The 25,761-nt window shown below is 37.5% G+C and overlaps 1 protein-coding gene across 1 annotated transcript in view; it reads left to right on the top strand.

Annotated features, from left to right (window-relative positions):
• Nucleotides 1-25,761, top strand: part of USH2A (usherin) — an 855,126-nt gene that overhangs the window by 4,056 nt on the left and 825,309 nt on the right. The window contains exon 2 of the mRNA XM_062211324.1: nt 8-173. Within this exon, the coding sequence (XP_062067308.1) occupies nt 8-173 (166 nt within the window). The remainder of the gene's footprint in view (nt 1-7; nt 174-25,761) is intronic.

Raw genomic sequence — 25,761 nt, 5'->3', positions numbered from 1 at the left:
TCCTAAGGTGTGTTATAGAAAAGACGGTGGATGGGCAGATTGTGTTCAAACTTACAATATCTGAGAAAGAGACCATGTTTTATTATCGCACAGTAAATGGTTTGCAACCTCCAATAAAAGTAATGACACTGGGGAGAATTCTTCTGAAGAAATGGATTCATCTTAGTGTGCAGGTGAGTAAAATAAAAAATATTTAACATTTGGTTAAACACAAGGATCTGTCTTCCTTTCTCTCCGTTAAATGGCATCCACCCACAAAATCTGAAGCCGTATCTTTTAGAGTTCAGGTGTGTATAAATGATTACTAAAGAAAAATGTTTAAATGACCTAATGTTGTATTTCTTCATATACTGGTTACCCCCAAAAAACTGACATAAAAACTCTCATGAGAACACAAAGACAATCAATTGCTATTTGTAGTAATAGGAAGTTACTCAGGAAATGTTTATTTTATTTGATTAATATATTTTGTTTAAAAATGTGTAAGGTCCCTTTTGTCATCTCATCCTAATTTTACTAGTCATGGCTGTATTAAAATCCCTGTCTGATTTTTATAGCTGTCTTTCTCTGATAGCATCCGATGATGTGAATGAAATTTGGCTCTTGCATTAAAATAGTGACCTTAGAACTAATGAACTTTACACTTGAGGCACTCAAAAGGTGTTATATTATTATTGTAGTTGTCAGCCACAGTTTGTAGGAGCTTAGGAGCTGTTAAAGGCTGAGAGAGCTGTGAGATGTCTGGTATTTATAGTCCTCAGAATGGAGGCACAGTTTATTCTTAATTTCTTCAGGACACTGAAATGGCCCAATGTACCCAAGAGGATACCCCTGCCTTTCAAACTAGAGGTGCTATTAGCACATGCTCTCAGAGCTTGCAGCTAGTGGCCTGTGTGAACCCCACTTACATTAGAGGATGTTTGCATATTCAAATATTTAATGAAAATTACCTTTGTGGCTTAAGTGGTAAAGTTACTGTCACTCACATGGGAAACCTGAATTGTGTTCCTGGCTCCAGGCTTTGGCTTGGCCCAGCCCCAGCTATTGTGGTAATTTAGGAAGTGAATTGGCTGTTTCTTTCTCTCTCTTTCAAATAATTAATTTTTTAAAGTCCTAGGAATAAATTTAAAGTTTTCATGCAGAGAGGTAACCCTGATTAATTTTAGGAAGGTGTAAACAAAGTAATATTCAGTTGGCACACCATGCCATGTGTATTCTGGGTTCTCAGGATATGAGTTTAGCATATGCAGGTCTCCATGCCTCTAGGATCAAAGGAACAGAAAGAGTAGTATGTGTCTGATAGAAGGCACTGCCTATGGCTACAGCAAGTGATGGTTTCAGTCTCTGACTGCTTAACTGTTGTTTAGTAGTGGGATGGAGGATCCTTGTATTTTGAAGTTGTCTATTCTACCTACTGACTGATGCAATAGAATTAAGTTTTATTTTGTAATCTTATTTGTTAAAATATTTATTTATTTGTTTGGAAGTCAGAGAGAGAGAGAGAGAGAGAGAGAGAGAGAGATCTTCTATCTGCTGGTTCACTCCCCGCAGAGGGCTGCAACAGCTGGGGCTGTGCCAGGCTGAAGCTAGGGTTTTCTTCGGGCTATCCTACATGGGTACAGGTCCAAATGCTTAGATCATCTGCCACTGGTTTCCCAGCTGCTTTAGCAGGGAGCTGAATCAGAAGTGGAGCAGCCAGTCAAAGGCGGTGGCTTTACTGGCTATGCCACAACACCAGCCCCCAGAATTGAATGTTGAAAGTGTGGCAGCAAACTGCTAAAGAAAGACAATCTAAGGAAGATGGCAAAAGATATGTTTCTTGCGTATTTTTGTATCAACAATGATAAAAAACATTCTTTTGACTTTCATTTTGCCCTGCCTGTGAAACTTTGCTGAATTTTGGTAGATAGTAGTACACTGAACATTTTACAAAGAAACTTTAAATCTAAATGAAAAGAGGTAACCATGATTGAGTTACACTCCTGGGAGTAAAAATGCTCTGTGAATGCCTATTGAAATCAACATTATCATTTCAATACGTGTCAAATCTGAGTCATTTCCTAGTTAAGGCAGAATTTCTTTATAAATCTTTAAATTTTTCCCTTCTTTCAAGAAAAGGTTAAAATACTTATAATTTAATGAGACCGCTCTATTTCTTGACACTTTGATATCAAGAGAAAACTTGTTCTTTTCAATTTGTACTTTTATTTATTTTTGACAAGTTCTTTATGTTAAAACTACCAAACTAATCAATCATAAACCATTATAAAAACCATTGATATCAGCCATTTATTCTAGTAGTATTTACTCTGAATTCATTCATGTGAAAATTGTGGGCAGGCTTTGTGGTACAATGGATAAGCCATGATTTGGGACACCCACATCCTGTGTCAGAGTGCCTGGGTTTGAGTCCTGCCTCCACTTCCAGCTTCTTTCTAATGTACACCCTGGAATGTAGCCAATCCTGGTCCAAGTATTTGGGTCCCTGCCATTCATTTGGGAGACCCAGATGGAGTTCTTGCTTCAGTCTGGGCCATCCCTGGCTTTTTTGGGCTTCTGGGGAGAGAATCAGTAGATGGAAAATCTCTCTCTCACTCTGTCACTCTGCCTTTCAGGAAAAAAAAATAACAAGCAAATGAAAAGTAAAAGTACTTAGTCTAAATATAACATATGCATTGTTTTTTTTTAAAATCAGACACAAGTTTGAGTATGTTCAAGATATTGCAAATTTATAAGAATCCATATTATATATGTTTATTAAGAAATGTACTCTCTCTAACTGCATTTCAAATAAATGAAGAAATCTTTTAAAAAACGTGTTCACCCATTAAAAGCTGTTAAAAGAACTATTGGGAAGGATAAAAGTCTTGGAGTTGTGGAATCTGATTCAAGGATTGCCCCTTTGTAGCCTTAAGAATGTCAGTTGGCTCAGTTTCCCTATTTATGTGATGAGAAGACTAGTCTAAGTGAAATGTATGAAGCCTTTGTGTATTTTACATTAAAAAGTAAGTGGAGTGTGGAGGTAGACACAGTTGATCAAAATAGGTAAAGCTGCAGAGTTGTGTTTGTCTGGGAAGCAAGTGACAGATCTCATTCCATGTAGAGTACTTTGTCCTGCTGTCCCATGCAGTCTGATATTTCTACAGAAACATTTTTTGTAGATTTTATGATCAATATACAGACACATATAACTTGCTAGTCTTTCGTTACATACATGCAAAGAATATTTGCTCAAAAATATTTTTAAGAAATATTTATTTATTTGAAAGGCAGAGCGTGAGTAAGGAGATGAGAGAGATCTTCCATCTGCTAGTTTACTCTCCAAATGACCAAAACAGGCTAAAGCCAGAAGTTAAGAATTCCATCTGCTTCTCCCACATGGGTGGCAGGGACAGAAGTATATAAGCCATCATCTGCTGTTTTCCCAGGCAGATTGGAAGTGGAGCATCTAGCTCTTGAAATGGGGTTCCAATTTGGGATGCATCTGTCACAAGCTGCAACCTTAACCCAGTATGCCATGTCACTGGCCCCAGGGACAATATTTTTATAAATTTTGACTTGTAGTGGCTTTGTTATGTAATATATTCAACGTATGATTTTGGGTTGAGTGACTTCTTTCTTTTTATTTTATTTTATTTTTTAATTTAGTGAACATAAATTTCCAAAGTACAGCTCATGGAATACAAAGGCTCCCCCCCCCACAACTTCCCCCCCAACCGCAACCCTCCCCCCTCCCACTCGCTCTCCCCTTCCATTCCCATCAAGATTCATTTTCAATTCTCTTTATATATAGAAAATCAGTTTAGTATATATATAGATTTCAACAGTTTGTCCTCCCATAGCAACACAAAGTGAAAAAATACTGTTGGAGTACTAGTTATAGCATTAAATAACAGTGTACATCACATTAATGACCGATATTCTGCAAGATATTTTTTTTTTAAAAAAAGATTGATTATTTTTCTATGTAATTTCCAATTTAGAACCAAGGGTTTTTTTTTTTTCATTTTCAATTATCTATATACAGAAGATCACTTCAGTATATACTAAGCAAAGCTTTCATCAGTTTGCACCCACACATAACCACAAAGTGTAAAAATACTGTTTCAGTACTAGCTATATCATTACTTCACCTTTGACAACCTATTAAGGACAGGTCCCACATGGGACGCAAGTACACAGTGACTCCTGATGTTGATTTAACAATTTAACACTGTTGTTTATGGCATCAGTAATCTCCCTAGGCTCTAGCCATGAGTTGCCGAGGCTATGGAAGCCTTTAGGGTTCACCGACTTCGATCCTATTCCGACAAGGCCATAGTCAAAGTGGAAGTTCTCTCCTCCCTTCAGAGAAAGTTACCTCCTACTTTGATGGCCCCGTTCTTTCCACTGGGATCACACTCGCTGAGATCTTTCATTTAGGTCTTCTTCTTCTTCATCTTTTTTTTTTTTTCCCCAGCGTGTCTTGGCTTTCCATGCCTAAAATACTCTCATAGGCTCTTGAGCCAGATCCGAATGCCTTAAGGGCTGATTCTGAGGCCAGAGTGCTATTTAGGACATCTGGAGTGACTTCTTTCATTCTAGGCATAGGATAGAACACCTAATTAATAATCTGGGACTATCAAGTTTCAAATTGCAAATCTGAAATTATCTTATATTCATATATTCACCCATATTCAAATATGGTCTCAAAATATGGCATGCCTTTCTATGTGTGTGCAAAAAAAAAAGAAGAAGAATCATAACCTCTGTTATGGAGTGACTCAGAAATCAGAATTTAGCTTCTGAGTGCCAATTGATGTAGAATTAAAGAACAGATCTAAGCTTTGCCTTATCTCAGACAGTATACTCAGTATGTTTCTCATCAGTAAAATCAGAATTCTGTTTTTCCCAAATCAGAAAAAAAGTTTGCAATGTGAGCAGAGCCAGACATACTGAACATTAGAGATGTAATTTCCTAAACAAAATACCCCCGCCCCACTATTGTTGAAGACATAAATCTAACAGCTTTTATTTCAAAACTAGCATTTTGAATCTTCAACCAGTTGGAAAATGATTCGTTTTTAAGTTAATATTCATCCAGAGATGACTCTGACATCACTGTCAATTTGGATTTCACTTTGGGGCTTAATATATGAGCTATTTCAAATTATATCAAATTGGGGTTTATTATATCATATTTTTGCACAAAAACTGGAAAATAAATTTGTACTACTTATTATAAAACAGGGAACACTGAAAATAGCGGATTTTTTGAAGCTTTTTATATTGAATTTGCACAAGCAGTTAAGATACCATTTTTAGTCTTTTTGTTTTGAAATGTATACAATAATTTTTCTTTGGCATTGTTTTAGGATTGGTAGAAAACAGCTTGGAATTACATTCATTTAGTTCCATATCATTTAAAAGTAAAAGTGGGGGACCGGCACCATGGCTCACTAGGTTAATCCTCCACCTGTGATGCTGGCATCCCATATAGGCGCCGGGTTCTAGTCCCGGTTGCACCTCTTCCAGTGTAGCTCTTTGCTGTGGCCTGGGATAGCAGTGGAGGATGACCCAAGTCCTTGTGCCCCTGCACCCACATGGGAGACTGGGAGGAGACTCCTGGCTCCTGGCTTTGGATTGGCGTAGCTCCAGCCATTGCGGCCATTTGGGGAGTGAACTAATGGAAGGAAGACTTTTCTGTCTGATTCTCCCACTGTCTGTAAACTCTACCTGACAAATTAAAAAAAAAGTAAAGTAAAAGTGATTTCATAGAATGTGAGAGAAGAATGGTCATTACCAGAGGCTGGCAGAAGTTGGAGAGAGAAAGGGAGAGGAAAAGGTCAATTAACTGCCTTTAGTTGTAGCTACATAAGAGACTGAAATCCTGATGGCCCACTGTGTAACAGGGTAACATTAGACAACAATAATGTACTCTACATTAAAATATCTTGAGGAGGGGATATAAAAATATGAATATTTGAGAAGGTAGATGTTGACCAAAATTTGAACATGACACAATGTTTCGGTGCCTAGAAATATTACCTGTTACATACACATATGCGCTGTTTTTTAATGTATCAGTTACAATAAAAAAATCTCAAAAATTATCCCAGTTTTCTATGAAACTATTCTTTGCCCTTAATTTGTCCCACACACTTAATAGGAAAAATAGTATCAACAGAATCATCAGTATAAAAATTACTATAATTTGAAGCTAAGCAGATACTATATTGTGAACCCAGTAAATGATTTAGCAATCAGATTCACATTTTCTATGCTATTTTGATGGTACTTTGATAAATTGTGAATATAATAGCCACAGGTAAGTCTAGCTACAGTAGTGTGAAAAAGAACAGCTCTGATATGAAGAAAAAAATGCACGAGTAAATAAACTTTTAGGAATCAATAGATGAATGATAGAAGCTTCATAATCATAGCTTATTCATGAAGTATTCTCATTTGATTTATGTAGTCAATCCAGGAAAGGAAGACTATTGATAATTCTGGAGGAAGAGAAAATGCAATTTAAGTAACGTTTGTTGAAATAGATAAACCAAGTCTTTCAATTAATCTCTGGAATGTATGCCCATGTACATGCTCTATAAAGGCTTTTCACTCAGAAGGAAGAGGTCTCTGACCTCCTGCAACTGTAAAGGCACTTAAGGCGATTTTATCCCAGTTTTTCCCTGAGTTTATTATCAGTCGGTAGTTTTCCTCTTATACCAGAAAATCACAGGAAGACAGAGGAAATCTCAGGGATGATCTTGTCTAGCTGCTGAAAGATCAAGACCAAGTCACAATCAGGAGGAAGATTTGGTTTTCTCTTATCGTGATAAACAGAGATAATGACAATGTAATGAAGCTCTTTAAGAAAAATCTGAGAGGATTTTGAATGCTTTCATCTCAAGGAAATGTTGGAGGAGAAAGATACATTTGCCCTGATTTGAACATTACATTACACAATAAATAAATGTATTGATACATCACATAGTATCATAAATATTTATAAAAATACATCCATGTACATATGTTTTTAAGTACTCATTAAAACAAAAAAAATGAAAAAAGAGGAGTCAAACTCGTGTTTTTGAATTAGACGTTATAAGAAGTACTCCAAAATGTTTGTAGGAAAATAGAATTAAAAGATTATCTTAGATGTAAAATTTTGAAAACTATGCCTAGTTTATTTTTATCATAAGCATTTCCATAATTTTAAAAACACCTTATAACTTTACTCTTAGATATTAAACCCTGGGCCATATAACTTGTTAATTGCTGAGTTGGTATCAAGATAAAAATTTCGGCCGGCGCCGTGGCTTAACAGGCTAATCCTCTGCCTTGCGGTGCCGGCACACTGGGTTCTAGTCCTGGTTGGGGCGCCGGATTCTATCCCGGTTGCCCCTCTTCCAGGCCAGCTCTCTGCTATGGCCTGGGAAGGCAGTGGAGGATGGCCCAAGTGCTTGGGCCCTGCACCCGCATGGGAGACCAGGAGAAGCACCTGGCTCCTGGCTTAGGATCAGTGAGATGTGCCGGCCGCAGCGGCCATTGGAGGGTGAACCAACAGCAAAAAGGAAGACCTTTCTCTCTGTCTCTCTCTCTCTCTATCCAGTCTGCCTGTCAAAAAATAAAAAAATAAAAAAGATAAAAATTTCTTTATTTCCTCCTATTTTCCTTCCATAATATATTTCTACATAGGTTAATACATATGTGTATATCTATATCCATATGAGTTTATTGCTATAGTATATTCACATAAGATTCTGCTATTGTGTGTATCTCTCACATTACCACTAGTTTGTAAATCCCTATAAGTTTATGTTACTATGTATATACACATAGATTTATGATACTCTGTGTAACTTCAGTTCCTATTAAATAGGAATCATTTCTTTCTTTCTTCCCTCTATTTCTTTCTCTTTCCTTCCTCCCTCTTCCTCTCCATCTGTCTCCCCTCCCTCCCTCCCTCCCTTCCCTCTTTTTCTTTTCTTTTTCTCTCTCTCTCTTTTCTTTCTCTTTTTCTCTTTTTCTTTTTCTCTCTCTTTCTTTCTTGCTTTCTCTTTTTCTTGCTTTCTCCCTCCCCTCCTGTCCCTTCCCCTCCTGTCCCCTCCCCTCCTGTCCCCTCCCCTCCTGTCCCCTCCCCTCCTCTCTCCTCTCCTCTCCTCTCCTCTCCTCTCCTCTCCTCTCCTCTCCTCTCCTCTCCTCTCCTCTCCTCTCCTCTCCTCTCCTCTCCTCTCCTCCATCTCTATGGCTTGTGGAGACATGTGGAAGTTTGCTCACTGAACTCAGAAGACTATGTCCCAAACATCATCCCAAACTCCACCTGTTCTCCAAGAGTACCCAAATGATATTTTCCCTAAATAATTTTTACTGATTTTATCTATAGTTTTATGTATGTTAAATATTGCTTTTGAGTTATTTAAAACTGTTAAGACCATTGGAATTAGTGAAGTTTTTCAGAATAATTGTTAAAAAATTACAATAGTTCCCATTATTCAGAGTTGAATTATGTGTACTATATTAAACATTTCAAAGCTTTTTAGGGGCTGATGATAGTACTATGATATTAACTTAAATTTCCCCATTACAGAGATGAGAAAAATGAGCCTTAGATCTTTAATTTACATGCTTATAATTGCAATCTCATGCTTCCGTGAACTTAAGTTCAAAACGATAAATTGCCATGAACAAAGTCATTGTGTAGATCCAAAGAGTAATTAGTTTTCACAGTTCTTTGACCCAAACAACAACAAAATCACACCCACAAAAATGCAAGAACCAAAAAGTTATATTTGTAAAACAAATGTAGTTTTGTACTTCATTGCACATTTTGTTTTTTAAAAGATTTATTTCTTTGAAATGCAGAGTTGCAGAGAGAGAGAGAAAGAGAGAGAGAGAGAGAGAGAGAAAGTAAGTCTTTCATCTGCTGGTTCACTACCCAGATGGTTGCAGCGGCCAGGGCTGTGCCCATCTGAAGCCAGGAGTCAGGAGCTTCTTCTGGGTCTCATATGCAAGTGCAGGTGTCCAAGAATTTGTGCCATCTTCCACTGCTTCCCTAGGCCATAAGTAGAGAACTGGATTGGGAGATGAGCAGCCAGGATATGAACCAGGTGCCCATATGGGATGCCGATGCCACAAACAGGGACTTAGCCTGCTACACCACAGCGCTGACCCCAATTCTTGATATTTTATCTAAAAATCATGCAATCCTTAGAAAATTATATAACTTTTCAAAATATGGATTCCTGTTGCAAATTGGAAACAGACACAAACCCAGCCTATTTAGATTCCACTGTCAATTTGAATATGTAGAGAAAATGTCTGCAAGAACACTTCATAGTCTGTAAATTCCTATGCTAGTGGACTTAGTCTGTTGGAAAAAAAAGCTAAATAATCATAACAGCAAAAATGATATGATGACCGTGGCAAGTGCTACAGAATCATGTGAAGGATGGTTTGATCAAATTGCTGGCAATCAGGAAAGCTTCCTTGAAGAAGTTATATTAAAGAATTTAGTTTTCAAGCCTACCCTAAAAATCATCAAAAACTGGATGGTTTAAAATAGCAAAGGTTTATTATCTCTTAGTTCTGGAGTGTGGAAAAAGTTTTAAATCCAGGTGTGGGCAGGGATGTGCTCCCTCTGAAATTTGTAGGGAGAATCTTCCCTCGTCTCTTCTAGCTTCTGGTGTTGGCCAGCAACCCTGGGCGCTCCTGTATGTGTAGTTGCATCACTCTAATGTTTTCCTCCATAATTACTCAGCCATTTCTTCCCCTCATGACTCCGGGTCTTTCCTTTTAACGGGGACGGTATTCATATTGGATCAGGGTCCACCCTGATTCAGTAGGACTCAACTTGAGATGTGAAATGACACTGTAGTTGCTTCAATGGTTGGAATTACTGACCTTATGATTTTACAATGGTGTGAAAGTGATGCATATTCAGTAGAAATCAAAGTTCAAATTTTGAAATTCACTATTTCCTGGGCTAGCAATATGAGATGTGCTCCTCGCTTGTGTTTATAGGCAGCATCAGTAAGCTGCAGCTCCCAGCCAGTCATGTGATTACTGGAGGAGAACATGTACATTGTGCTGTGTTGCTCATTTAAGTTATGGTGTTTCGTAGGTCAGTTATATTAAATGCATTTTTGACTTACGATGGATTCATTGTGGTATAAACCTATCATAACCTGGGATTATCTATATTTTGAGGTAAGGTCACATTCGCAGACGCTGAAGGTTAGGACCTCAATACATGTTTTTGGGGGATGCAGTTCAACGGATAATCATACGTGCTCAAAAGAATGTACAGGATTCAACTAGGATAAGACAGCAGGGAACAGTCTATACACACACAGCAGAGTGCACATGCTCCTTTGTGCAAGGAAATGTGTTGTGAATGAGAGACTAAAAAGCCAGTGGCTAGGATATAGCAGGCAAAGAGGAGCGGTATGGATGATAGGACAGCTGGAAGAAGCTGTATTTTAAAGAGCATTGTTGGACATGTGAAGATTTTTCAAATATTGAAATATTTTATGTAAGGGATAGGAAGAGAGTGAAGGGAAGGAGGGGAAATGTCTGACATGAGCAGATTATCTTCTCCTAAACATCAGTTTGAGTGCAGGGAAGATAGGACAGTTTGCTTGAAGACAAGAACAAGGGTTATTGGGGCACTCTCATGATCCAAGTCACATATGAGTATAACTTGGAGTGTGATCATAATAGTAAATATGCTGATAAGTGATGAGTGTTGAGAGCAGTGTGGACAGAATTAATACCATGGGCTTACTGATGGGAGGAATGTGGAGTTCAAAGGAAAAGGAGCTATTGGTGTGAATCCCTGCTTTCTGACTTGAATGATTTCATGGAAAGTGGTTTCAGTTGCCCACAAAAAAACACAAATGTATGAAAATCACATTTTTAGAATAAGTTATTTTAAAAAATGTTATTGGTTTATTTTTGTTGTATTTGATGGGAGGTGGGGGGATGGAGGGAGGGGAGAGAGACTAAGTCAGGCCTCAGCCTGGAGCCAGGAAATCAATCCAGGTCACCCATATTGGGAACAGACCCAGCTACTTGATGGGTCATCTACTACCTCTGCAGGTAGCAGGAAACTGGATCAGAAAAGGATCTGGGCATCTATCTCAAGCACTTTGATATAGGATACAGGCATCTCAAGCAGGAACTTAACCACAGTACCAAACAGTGGTTAATCAAGAATCAGATTTTTGAAAAAAACACATGTGAACTAGACTTCAGGGCAATAATTCTAGACTACAAAAGTCATTGAAATTGAGAAAATTGAAAAAAATATTTTGGTGCCCATAGTGCATTATATCTTCATTGATCTAGGGTGGGGTACAAGCATTCTCTTTCTCTCTGTATAGTCAAACATGTGTTACAAAATAAAATAAATGGCGTTCAAGGCAGGAAATAATCAACTCCAGTTGGGATCTGTCAGGAAAAGTGCAGAAAGGTGGAACATGAGCAAACTTTGGAAGGATGAATGTTTTTGATAGGTGAAGGGAATGAAGGATGGGATTCTGTACAGGAGGAGCAGGCAATAGTACTTGGGAGATGAGTATAATGAACAGTGTCAGTAAGAGTGTTGAGTCTGAATTATTTAGAAACAAATGTGTTCACGTGTTAGACAAAAAGGCTGAAAAATAGGTTAGAGGTTTGCATAGAACTAGTTTTCTCTCCCAATAGATATCCATGATTTTTTCTTTTCACCTGCTTCTAATTCAGTCTATTTAGTAATTGTTATTACACTGTAGGGCCATTAGCTTGTACATAATATATGTATACATGCAAAAACCACTTTTGTTTAGAAAATGCATGTGGAAATATCATCTCATGTCACATTATGCTGTTTACTTTCCATAAGTCTGAATGTTATCACTCTAGCATTCATAATAAAAATTTAAGTTCAGTGAGACCTTTCCTATGGAAGCACCTCCAATCAAGATCGACAGCAAGCCATGAATAAATTAACATTTAAATGTGGAAACTGATATTTGAAGGAGAATTTAGCAAATACTTATTTCTGCTAGAGCTGGCAGATTCTCAGCCAATAGCTATAAAATGTAAAATATATATAAAAGGGAAATTGTATACAAATATCATAGTGCACATTTATTACACACACTACTAAAATTGAAAATTGCTATAAAATGAAGATTTTCCAGTGTCCACTTATTTCTTCAACAATCTGTAAGCTTGAAAATGCCACTATGGTAATTTCATCAAATTTGCAATGGTTAAGATTTGATAGTAGTGCTTTTTAAAACCTATATTATTTGATGGAATTGTCATTTATATTATATCATTTTCACCTAAAAGCCAAATATAATAAGATTTAGATTATTTTTTGCTTTTTTTGTGGGTAGTCATTTTTGTGCCCAAAGGGTAACTGATGCCTTCAGTTATACATGAACAGTTCCCATTGAAGTCAGAAAGAACACGTGTATATAACCTAGGGCAGAATTTGGCCTATGGTATGTTTCACTTGATAATGGAATGGAGAATATGACTTTATTTAAACATGGACTTGAATAGTTTTATTTCCTGGTACTGTTTCCCTTGATATTTTTTTCTCTTAAGTGCAATATTCGAAAATATTCTGTACAACTGGTCATTCCGGCTGTAACATAAGGGTATGTGTGCAAGACACTAAGTTATAAGGTGAAGACAGGATAGTTAAATTTCTTCAAAAAATACTTTCCAAAGAATACAAGGATCTAATTGATGAATGAATTTTCCAGTGAATATTTGATATTAATGTTATGCATTTATGTACAACATGCCCTAAGGTTATAGTTATATCATTCTGCTTTCCTGTGAAAATTCATCTGTGTATTCTAGAGATAGAGAAATAATTACTTTTGTGTATGATGTTGCATTTTTTTTTTTTAACCTGAGGAGGGAGGCAGGAAAGAAATATAGAAAGGAGGAAAAGAGAAGGAGGGATTGAGGTCATGTGACTTGGGTGAGGCGTTTGGAGACAAAGCTCCCTGTCATGGTAGGAAGCCCTTGCCAATTTTACTATGGTAGCGGTAACCTAGAGAATTTCGATTATGGATCCATGGTATGTAATTATCTGCTGTTTATTTTATGGGATATAAATCCTTTGTATTATTCTAGTTATTTGGTCAAAATGTTACATGTAACCATTTTGTGATATTTGCACTTTAGGGAATCTGTAGAAAGAAATTGGGTTCAATATGAGGTAGATAGAAAAGCACAATCAAAGAATGAGCTGCAAATGAGATATTTTCTGTGGCAACACGCACTGAGGGAAATGCTGGCCATTATAATTCACTAAAATATCTGCAATAATCTCAGTGTTCCAAAGTAAGTGAAAAATTTGTTTTATGAAAGTTGGAGATGCAAGATCTCAGGAATTTTGAAAACTGTGGAGCACTGAACTTGGAGAGGTATAACATAGTAGTATTTGTTTACTTGTTTTTAAAAAACCACTTAATTGAGATATGATTGACATACAAAAATCTGTATATGTTGAATGTATGAGGATACAAGTTAACTAGTTTGAAGATATGTACAAGTATGTGTCCATAAAACCATCACTATCACCTATGCTGTAGACATACCCATCTGTTTTTAGTTAGACTTTTTTTTTTTTTTTTGAGATAATTGTTGGTCAAAGGCACTTTTGAGAAAATATGTGGAGAGATTCTATGTATCCTTCATTAGTAACTTCTTATAAAACAATCATCCTCTATAGTGACCAGCATACGGGAATTGATATGAAGGGCAGGTTAGGGTACCTCTTGCAGCACTGGCATCTTGTATCTGAGTGTCTGTTGCAGTACTGTCTAGTCTACTTCTTATCCAGCTGCCTACTAATGGACCTGGAAACAGCAGGTGGTCCAAGTACTCAGGTCTTTGCCATCCACGTGGCTCTTGGCTTTGGCGTGTTCTAGTCCTGTCGCAGCCATCTGATGGGTGAACCAGCATATGGAAGATCTTGCTCTTGTGTTTTCTTTTTAAAATAAATCTAAAAAAAGTAAAAACATAGATTATGAAAAAAACCCTATGTGTGGATTTTAAGGTATTTTTGGCACCAAAATAAGTTTCTTTCAATTACACTTTCCTTGAATTTTTGAACTACCCCTGTATAATCTGCCCATCTTATTCAGATTTCTCTGTATTTTTCTTATATTTCTCTCTCTCTCTCTCTCTCTCTCTCTCTCTCTCTCTGTGTGTGTGTGTGTATTTATTTCATTCACCACAGTTAAAATACAGAAGAAGTCCATCATTAGAAGGAACCTCATGTGGCCTTTTAGAGTGACATCTACTTTTATCTTTTCCCTACTCTGGGCTCAGGTCACTAACTTCTGGTAACCACTAATATGTACTCTGTTTCTAAAATTTTTCCTTTTCAAAATGTTATATTATGAAGTCATACAATATGTAACATCCTGGGATTTTGTTAGACTCAACAAAATTCTGTGGAAATTCATCATCTAAGTTGTTTATTACTAATGTGGCATTCTGTGGTGTGAGTGTACCACAGTTTGTTTAACCACTTACCCACTGAAGGGATGTCTGGGTTGTTTCTAGTATAAAATAAATCTGATAGAATGTTTGTATATAGAATTTTGTTAATATATACCTTCATTTCTCCAGAATGCCCGAGTGTGTCTGTTGGGGTGTACCACAGTTCCATGTGTAGTGTTTTCTTTTCCAAAATGGAAATACTATTTACAATCCTCCCAGTGATCTTGTTTCTCCAGATCCTTAGTAGTATTTGCTATTATCACTTAAAAAAATTTCACCATTCTGATAGGTGTTTAGTGTGATTTTATTTTGCATTTGCCTAAACCAATGATGTTGAACATCATTTCATTTTCTATTTGCATGTCCTATTTGATGACCTTCATGCCTCTTGCTTATTTCCTAATTGGATTGCTTGTTTGTAGCTTGTCATTTTTCTTCTTAGTGGGGGCTCTTCTGAGAGCAAAAGTTTTAATTTTGTGATCTAATGTATCTTTCCTATTATGCCTTATAATTTTGGTGTCAAGGCTATGAACTCTTGCCTAGTCCTAAATATTGAACATTTCTCCCTAAAACTTTAGTATTTTATATATTTTAAATTTAAGCCTGCATTTCATCTTGAGATTTTTAATTTTTTTTATTTCAGTTTTCATTTTATTTGGAAGGCAGGACACAGAGAGAGAGAAAGAGAGAGAGGAAGAAAGGAGAGGAGAGAAGAGGGAGGGGGAGGGAGGGGGAGAGAGGAGGAAGGGAGGGGAGGAGAGAGGAGAGGAGAGGACAGGAGAGAGGAGAGGAGAGGGAAGGAGGGAGGGGAGAGAAGAGGAGGGGAGGGGAGGGGAGAGGGGAAGAGAGAAGAGGAGGGGAGAGGAGAGGAGAGGGGAGAGGGGGAGAGTGGGGACAGTGGGAAGAGGGGGAGAGGAGGAGGGAGGGAGGGAAGGAGAGAGGGAAGGTGAATAGAGACACTGACTAGCTGACCAACAGAGGCAGATGCCTTCACCTACTGGTTCACTCCCCAAATGCCTCCAATAGTAAGGGCTGAGCAAGGCTGAAGCCAGGAGCCTAGCATTCAATTTGAATCTCTCATGTGTGTGGGGAGGATGCAAGCACTTGAACCATTATCTGTTGCCTGTTAGGATGCTCATTAGCAGGAAGCTGGATTAGAAGTGGAGGAGGTGGGTTTTGAACCAGGCACTCTAATGTATGATGTGAGCATTCCAATCAATATCCAGACTGTTGTTCTAAATGCCCTCTCCTTGTGTTATTTTTTGTATAAAGTGTGAATTTTGTTTTATTTGCCAGTGTATAATGTGATGGTCCAGGAACACTGATTATAAAATCTATCCTTCCTCCATTGAATTGCTTTTGCATATTTGGCAAAAATTAGGTAAATATTTATGTTTTCACCATTTTCTGAATTTTCTTTTTTCCCCATTAATCAATATCATTATCCTGCATCAATACCACATAGTCTTAATTACTGTGAGCCTTGATATCTGATAGAGGGATAGCTGCTATTTTGTTTTTATTTAAATGTTTAAAAAGCTGCTTCAGAGCCTATGTTTTTGTATATATATTTTAGGATAAATTTGTCTATGCTAACAAAAAATATTATTGAGCATTTATTAATACAACTTAGATTAATTGCATCACACATGCAGGACAACTGGGGAAATTTGAAATCTTTCACTATGTTGAGTCCTAGCATGTATGAGTATCTCCATGTATTTATGTTTATGGCTTATGTTATTAAAAGTTTATAATTTCAACATATGGATCCCATCCATGCCTCCATAAGCTTATTCATAAGTGTTTCATTTACTTCAGAATCATTATAATATGCTTTTTGTTTCAAATTGAAGTTTTCACATATTTATTGTTAGAATATAGAAATTTTATTAATTTTTCTGGATTGATCCTGTATTTCAAAACTTTTCTTCAGAAGTTATTAATAGATTCTGAGGGTTACAGCAAGTGTATGATCATTACTACAATACACTATCATATTAACTTGAGAACTGATAAAAATTTTTGAACTCACTTATTTCTGGAAGTTCTTTTATAGTTTGTTGTGCTTTTTTATGTAGATAATCATGTCATTTGAATTAGCAGTTCTATTTCTACTTTCAATATGTGTGATTTTTATTTCTTTTTCATATTGCAGTGGCTAGACTTTCTAACGCTAGGTTAAGTAAGAGTGAAAAGAGCAGCTATCTGCTCATCTTGATCTCAGGAAAAAAGAATTCAGTCATTCACCATCACGTATGATGTCAGCTATAGCTGTTTTTATTTGTGGGTACTCTTTATCAAGTTGGGGAAGTTCCCCTCAAGTCCTAATTTGCTGGGAAATTTTATTATAAATGAATGATTTTTTTTCAAAGGCCTTTTCTGATTTTAATTGATAGGATCATATGATATTTCTTTTGTATTCTGTTAATGTGATTGGTTACACTGATTGATTTTCAAATGTTAACCAATCTCATACACCTGATATAAATCTCATTTGATCATGATATATAATTCCTTTTATATGTTGCTGGATTGAACTTGCTCTTTTTTTCCTAGTTTCTTGAGTTAGGCACATGTCTTTTCATTTTTTAAATAAAAATCCTCCAACTTCTTTTTCCTTTAGTATTAAAAAGTTTATTTTTTATTTGAAAGAGAGGGAAAGAGAGAGCACACACCTATGCCCTTCCACCTTCTGGTTTGCTCTACATACTCATGCAATAGCTGGGACTGGGCCAGCCAAAGCCAAGAACCCTTAGCTCTATCTGGTCTCCCACTTGGATGGCAAAGAACAAGTGTGGCACATTGGTTAAATTGCTGCTTGAGATACCCACCTTCCTTATCAGACTGCCAGGTTCAAGTCCCAGCTGCTCCACTTGGAATTCAGCTTTTTGCTAATGCACACCTTGGGAGGCAGCAAATGATAGCTTGAGCACTTGGCTTCCTGCCACTCACTTGGGAGACTTGGGTAACATTCTGGGCTCCTGACTTCGGTCTGGCACAGCTCTGGCTGTTGTGGGTATTTGTGAAGTGAACCAGAAGATGAAAGATTTCTCTCCATCTCTGTCTGCCCTTAATAAAATGAAGAGATATGAATAAATGCTTAAAAAATGTGGGATTTTTCTTTCACTCATGGGTTATTTAGAAATGCGTTATTTAATTTCAAAGCATTGGAAATTGAAAAGTATGACTCTCTTATTGGTGTCAAATATGAACTCATTAGAGTCAGAAAACTCACTCCTATATTATTTTTTAAAGATTTGTTTATTTGAAAGTCAGAGTTACATAGAGAAGGAGAGGCAGAGACAGAGTGAGAGAGCGAGCAGGGTGGGGGAGGTCTTCCATAGCTGGCCACAATTGCCAGAGCTGCGTCGATCCAAAGCCAGGAGCCAGGAGCTTTCTCTGGGTCTTCCCATGGAGGTGCAGGAGCCCAAATACTTGCGCCATCTTCTACTGCTTCCTCAGGCCATAATAGAGAGCTGGATTGGAAGTGGAGCAGCCAGGGCTCGAACCTGCAGCCATATGGGATGCTGTCACTGCAGGCAGCAGCTTTACCCGCTATGCCACAATGCCGGCCCCAATGTAGTATTTCAATTCTTAAAAATTTGCTGTTGGATTTAAATAGCCCAGGATGCATTTTGTCTTGGTGAATTTTCCGTGAGGACTTGAAATTAATGTGTATTATGCTATTATATAAAAAACAAGCTATATATATTTTTTCATTTATTAAACTTTTATTTAATGAATATAAATTTCCAAAGTACAGCTTATGGGTTACAATGGCTTCCCCTCTCCCATAACTTCCTCCCACCCGCAACCCTCCCCTTTCCTGCTCCTTCTCCCCTTCCATTCACATCAAGATTCATTTTCAATTCTCTTTATATACAGAAGATCAGTTTAGTATATATTAAGTAAAGATTTCAACAGTTTGCCCTCACATAGCAACACCAAGTGAAAAATACTGTTGGAGTACTAGTTATAGCATTAAATAACAGTGTACAGCACATTAAAGACAGAGATCCTACATGATATTTTTAAAAAATTAATTCTATGCCATTTCCAATTTAACACCAGTTTTTTTTTTCATTTCCAATTCTCTTTATATACAAAAGATTGATTCAGTATATAATTAGTAAAGATCTCATCAGTTTGTACCCACGCAGAAACACAAAGTGTAAAAATACTGTTTTAGTACTAGTTATAGCATCACTGCACATTAGACAACACATTAAGGACAGATCCCACATGGGATGTAAGTACACAGTGACTTCTGTTGCTGACTTAACAATTTGACACTCCTGTTCATGGCATCAGTAATCTCCCTAGGCTCTAGTCATGAGTTGCCAGGGCTATGGAAGCCTTTAGAGTTCGCTGACTTTGATCTTATTCTGATAGGGTCATAGTCAAAGTGGAAGTTCTCTCCTCCCTTCAGAGAAAGGTACCTCCTTCTTTGATGGCCCTGTTCTTTCCACTGGGATCTCACTAACAGAGATCTTTCATTTAGGTCATCTTCTTTTTTTTCTTTTCCATGGTATCTTGGCTTTCCATGCCTACAATACTCTCATGGGCTCTTCAGCCAGATCCAAATGCCTTAAGGGCTGATTCTGAGGCCAGAGTGTTGTTTAGGACATCTGCCATTCTATGAGTCTGCTGTGTACCCCACTTCCCATGTTGGATGCTTCTCTCCCTTTTTGATTCTATCAGTTAGTATTAGCAGACACTTGTCTTGTTTGTGTGATCCCTTTGACTCTTAGACCTATCAGAGCCATCAATTGTAAACTGAAATTGATCACTTGGACTAGTGAGATGGCATTGGTACATGCCACCTTGATGGGATTGTATTGGAATCCCCTGGCACATTTCTAACTCCACCATTTGGGGCAAGTCCAATTGAGCATGTCCCAAATTGTACATCTCCTCCCTCTCTTTTTCCACTCTTAAATTTAACAGGGATCACTTTTCAGTTAAAATTTAAACACCTAAGAATAATTGTGTGTTAATTACAGAGTTCAACCACTAGTACTAGAACAACAACTACAACAACAACAAAAAATACTAAAAAGGATAAAGTATTACATTGTACATCTAGAGTCAGGACAAGAGCTGATGAGGTCATTGTTTCTTATAGTGTCCATTTCATTTAACAGGTTTCCCCTTTGGTGCTCAGTTGTCACCGATCAGGGAAAACAAATGATATTTGACTCTTTGGGACTGGCTTAATTCACTCAGCATGATGTTTTCCAGATTTCTCCATCTTGTTGCAAATGACTGAGTTTCATTGTTTCTTACTGCTGTATAGTATTCTATGGAGGACATGTCCCATAATTTCTTTATGCAGTCTACTGTTGATGGGCATTTGGGTTGGTTCCAGGTCTTAGCTATTGTGAATTGAGCTGCAATAAACATTAATGTGCAGATGGCTTTTTTATTTGCCAAATTAATTTCCTTTGGGTAAATTCCAAGGAGTGGGAAGGCTGGGTTGTATGGTAAGGTTATGTTCAAGTTTCTGAGGAATCTCCAGACTGACTTCCGTAGTGGCTTGACCAGTTTGCATTCCCACCAACAGTGGGTTAGTGTCCTTTTTTCCCCACATACTCTCCAGCATCTATTGTTGGTAGATTTCTGAATGTGAGCCATTCTCACCAGGGTGAGGTGAAACCTCACTGTGGTTTTGATTTGCATTTCCCTGATTGCTAGTGATCTTGAACATTTTTTCATGTGTCTGTTGGCCATTTGGATTTCCTCTTTCGAAATATGTCTATTGAGGTCCTTGGCCCATCTCTTAAGTGGGTTGTTTTGTTGTTGTGGATTTTCTTGATTTCTTTGTAGATTCTGGTTATCAACCCTTTATCTGTAGTATAGTTTGCAAATATTTTTTCCCATTCTGCTGGTTGCCTCTTCACTTTCCTGACTGTTTCTTTTGAAGTACAGAAACTTCTCAATTTGATGCAATCCCAAATGTTAATTTTGGTTTTGACTGCCTGTGCTCCTGGGGTCTTTTCCAAGAAGTCTTTGCCTGTACCTATATCTTGCAGGGTTTCTCCAATGCTCTCTAATAATTTGATGGTTTCAGGTTGTAGATTTAAGTCTTTAATCCATGTTGAGTGAATTTTTGTGTACGGTGAAAGGTAGGGGTCTTGCTTCAAGCTTCTGCACGTGGAAATCCAATTTTCCCAGCACCATTTATTGAATAGACTGTCCTTATTCCAGGGAATAGTTTTGGATCCTTGATCAAATATAAGTTGGCTGTAGATGTTTGGGTTGATTTCTGGTGTTTCTATTCTGTTCCACTGGTCTTTCCATCTGTTTCTGTACCAGTACCATGCTGTTTTGATAACAACCGCCCTGTAGTATGTCCTGAAATCTGGTATTGCGATGCCTCCGGCTTTGTTTTTGTTGTACAAGATTTTTTGGCTATTCGAGGTCTTCTGTGTCTCCATATGAATTTCAGCATCATTTTTTCTAGATCTGAGAAGAATGTCTTTGGTATCTTGATTGGTATTGCATTGAATGTATAAATTGCTTTTGGAGAATAGACATTTTGATGATATTGATTCTTCCAGTCCAAGAGCATGGAAGATTTCCCCATTTTTTGGTATCCTCTTCTATTTCTTTCTCTAAGGTTTTGTAGTTTTCATCGTAGAGATCTTTAACGTCCTTGGTTAAGTTTATTCCAAGGTATTTGATTGTTTTTGTAGCTATTGTGAATGGGATTGATCTTAGAAGTTCTTCCTAGGCCGTGGCATTGCCTGTGTATACAAAGGCTGTTGATTTTTGTGCATTGATTTTATATCCTGCTACTTTGCCAAACTCTTCAATGAGTTCCAGTAGTCTCTTAGTAGAGTTCTTTGGGTCCCCTAAATAAAGAATCATATCATCTGCAAAGAGGGATAGTTTGAGTTCTTCCTTCCCAATTTGTATCCCTTTAATTTCTTTTTCTTGCCAATAGCTCTGGCCAAAACTTCCAGAACTATATTGAATAGCAGTGGTGAGAGTGGGCATCCCTGTCTGGTACCAGATCTCAGTGGAAATGCTTCCAACTTTTCCCCATTCAATAGGATGTTTGCCATGGGTTTTTCATATATTGCTTTGATTGTAATGAGGAATGTTCCTTCCATACCCAGTTTGCTTTGAGTTTTCATCATGAAAGGGTGTTGTATTTTCTCAAATGCTTTCTCTGCATCTATTGAGAGAATCATATGGTTTTTCTTCTGCAGTCTGTTAATGTAGTGTATTACGCTGATTGTTTTGCAAACGTTGAACCATCCCTGCATACCAGGGATAAATCCCACTTGGTCTGGGTGGATGATCTTTCTGATGTGTTGTTGCATTCTATTGGCCAGAATTTTATTGAGGATTTTTGCATCTATGTTCATCAGGGATATTGGTCTGTAATTCTCTTTCAATGCTGTATCTTTTTCTGGCTTAGGAATTAAGGTGATGCTTGCTTCATAGAAAGAATTTGGGAGGATTCCCTCTTTTTTGATTGTTTTGAATAGTTTGAGAATAATTGGAGTTAGTTCTTCTTTAAATGTCTGGTAGAACTCAGCAGTGAATCCATCTGGTCCTGGGCTTTTCTTTGTTGGGAGGGCCTTTATTACTGTTTCAATTTCTGTCTCAGTTATGGGTCTGTTTAGGTTTTCTATGTCTTCCTGGCTCAATTTAGGTAGGTTGTATGTGTCCAAGAATCTGTCCATTTCTGATAGATTTCCCTGTTTGCTGGCATACAAGTCCTTGTAGTAATTTCTGATGATTCTTTTTATTTCTGTGGCGTCTGTTGTTATGTTTCCCTTTTCATCTCTGATCCTATTGATTTGGGTCTTTTCTCTTCTTTTTTTAGTTAGTTGGGCCAATGGGGTGTCAATTTTGTTTATTTTTTCAAAAAACCAGCTCCTTGTTTGGCTGAGTTTTTGTAATGTTTTTTTGGATTCAATCCTGTTGATTTCTTCTTTGATTTTAATTATTTCTCTTCTCCTACTGGGTTTGGGTTTGGTTTGCTGCAGATTTTCTAGATCCTTGAGATGACTTGAAAGCTCATCTATTTGGTGCCTTTCCAATTTCTTGATGTAGGCACCTATTGATATAAACTTTCCTCTCAACACTGCTTTTGTTGTATCCCATAGGTTTTGGTATGTTGTGCTGTTATCCTCATTTACTTCCAGAAAGTTTTTGATATCTCTTTTAATTTCATCTATGACCCATTGTTCATTCAGGAGCATGTTGTTCAATCTCCATGTGTTTGCACGTGCTCTAGGGATTCCCGAGTTGCTAATTTCCAATTTCATTCCTTTGTGGTCTGAGAAGCTGCATGGTATGATTCTAATTCTTTTGAATTTGCTGAGACTTGCTTTATGGCCTAGTATGTGGTCAATCCTAGAGAAGGTTCCATGTACTGCTGAGAAGAGTGTATAGTCTTTAGATGTAGGATGAAATGTTCTGTAGATATCTGTTAGATCCATTTGGGCTATAGTGTCCTTTAAATCTACTTTCTCCTTGTTGATCTTCTGTCCTGTTGATCTGTCTATCTCTGAGAGTGGAGTATTGAAGTCCCCCAGTACTATTGTATTGGAGTCTAAGTCTCCCTTTAAGTCCCTTAACAAGTCTTTTAAACAAACTGGTGCCCTGTAATTAGGTGCATATACATTGATAATCGTTATATCTTCCTGTTGAATGGATCCCTTAATAATTATATAGTGCCCCTCTTTGTCTCTCCTAACAGTTTTTGTGGTAAAGTTTATGTTGTCCGATATTAAGATGGCTACGCCCGCTCTTTTTTCATTTCTGTTGGCATGGTATATATTTTTCCAGCCTTTCACTTTCAGTCTTTATGCATCATTGTTGGAAAGATGAGTTTCTTGCAAGCAGCAAAAAGATGGGTTTTGTTCCTTAACCCAATCAGCCAATCGGTGTCTTTTAACTGGACAGTTCAGGCCATTAACATTCAATGTGGCTAATGAGAAGGAGTAACTTTGCCCTGTCATTTGCCAAAGATATTTTCTAATATCTGGTTTGAGATTCCCGTGTTTCTGTGTTTCTGTATGTAACACATCTTTAAGCATCTTTTGCAGGGCTGGACAAGTGGCGACAAATTCTTTCAATGTCTGTTTGCTGTGAAAGGTCTTTATTCACCTTCATTCACAAATGAGAGCTTTGCAGGATATAATATTCTGGGCTGGCAGTTTTTCTCTCTTAGTACCTGGGCTATATCTCGCCATTCCCTTCTAGCTTGTACGGTTTCCGATGAGAAGTCAGCTGTGAGTCTAATTGGAGATCCTCTGAGAGTAATCTGGCATTTCTCTCTTGCACCTTTTAGGATCTTTTCTTTATGTTTCACTGTGGTGAGTTTGATTACAACATATCGTGGTGAGGATCTCTTTTGGTCATGTTTATTAGGGGTTCTGTGAGCTTCCTGTACTAAGATGCCTCTGTCCTTCTCCAAACCTGGGAAATTTTCTGCTAGTATCTCACTGAAAATGCCTTCTAATCCTTTCTCCCTCTCCATGCCTTCAGGAACTCCTAGAACCCGAATGTTGGGTTTTTTAATAGTATCCTGTAGATTCCTGACAGTATTTTTTAGATTTCTGATTTCTTCTTCTTTTCTTTGATTTGACTGTTTCCTTTCCTGTTCTCTGTCTTCTAATTCTGATATTCTCTCTTCTGCTTCACCCATTCTGTTTTTAAGGCTCTCTAATGTGTTTGTCATTTGATCTATTGAATTCTTCATTTCATTATGGCTTCTTGTCACTATCACAGTTTCATGTTCTACTAGTTGTTTCATTTCATTTTGATTCCTCCTTAATATTTCATTTTCATGGGAGAGATTTTCTATCTTGTCCATTAAGGATTTCTGTAGTTCAAGAATTGTTTTTGAGAACTTCTTAATGTTCTTATCAATTTTTTGAGATCTGCTTCTTGCATTTCCTCTATCTCTTGATCTTCATAATCTTGCATTGGGGTGTCTTTTTCATTTGGGGGCATCATAGTGTCTTCCTTGCTCTTGTTACCTCGGCTTCTACATTTGTTGTTTGGCATGTTGGAGATAATTTATGGTTTTTTTTTTTTTTTTTTTTTTTTTTTTTGCTGTGGTGTTTTTTCTCATTATACTATGCCTCTAAGTGGACTGTCTGCTTTGATGGATCCTTAGAGGTTGTGATGGGTGTGGCCAGAGAGCTCTGCTTGATTCTTCAGGTTTAAGGCTGTGCAAAAAGCGACTCACACAGATTGTTCTCTCCCTTGCTGCTTGCTGGATCTCTCTCTCTCTCTCTCTCTCTCTTTTTTTTTTGACTCAGTTGGGACGTAATTCCGCACAGCTGAGTGGAATTGAGGGTAGTTGAAATCTGGCCTCTGTGAGTATTCGTTTGATCTACCCCTGGGACCACACAAAGAGTTTATGCAGCCCTCAATGTGTTCTCAAGTTTCACCATAGTTCCAAAGTTACTGAGTTTGTGTACTTGTTGCCGCTTTACATATGTAAAATGGCTCCTGCTCTTTGTTTTGCTGGGCTTTGTTAGGTGAGTGGAGAGAGAGGCCTCTGCCTTTCCCCACCAATGTCTCGGGTTTCTGAGGTTTTTGTCTTACCTCCCTTTCCCGCGCTGGCAAGATTCTGCGGCTCGGCTCCCGCGGCTGGGGTTCCATGCAGTGGTCTCCCTGTAGGTCCTCTGTGTCACATCCACTAGATCCGGAAGCATTTCCTCTGCAGTTTTTTTCTTGAGTCTTTTCCTGAGGCTACAGTAATTCCACTTTTATGAAACTATATTTTCCCAGACTATCGGCGCATGTCCTCACTATCCGCCATCTTGGCTCTGCCCCAAAACAAGCTATATATGTTTTCTCTTTATCTTTGTTTAAATAGCTAAAACCTTTCTATAGTTATTCTTTAAGAGTTGGTTTGATACAAGTGAATTCATATATGTAAAAACACAAATTGCATGTTATTATTTTATACTTGTTAATTTTCTTTCTAGAATTTCTATCAACTGATGAAAATATTGAAATCCTAATTGTAGGTTTGTTTATTTCTCCTTTTTGCTCTATTGTTTTTTGTGCCATGTATTTTGAAGTTCTGTTCTGAGATGCACATACATTTATAATCACATGCCTTCCAGGTTGAGTTATCCTTTTATAGTGGGTAAAGCCCTTGTTTACTTCTAGATATTTTGTTTATTCTAAATTCTATGCTCTCTGATATTAATGCCGCTACTCCTTTCCTTTAATTCATGTTTGGATGATATATCTTCTTCTGATCTTTTAATTTCCACTTAT

Source organism: Lepus europaeus, chromosome 14 (assembly GCF_033115175.1).
Source record: "Lepus europaeus isolate LE1 chromosome 14, mLepTim1.pri, whole genome shotgun sequence".
Lineage (NCBI taxonomy): Eukaryota > Metazoa > Chordata > Mammalia > Lagomorpha > Leporidae > Lepus > Lepus europaeus.
The sequence above is the reverse complement of the archived record's forward strand: the minus strand, read 5'-3'. Positions and strand labels throughout refer to the sequence as shown.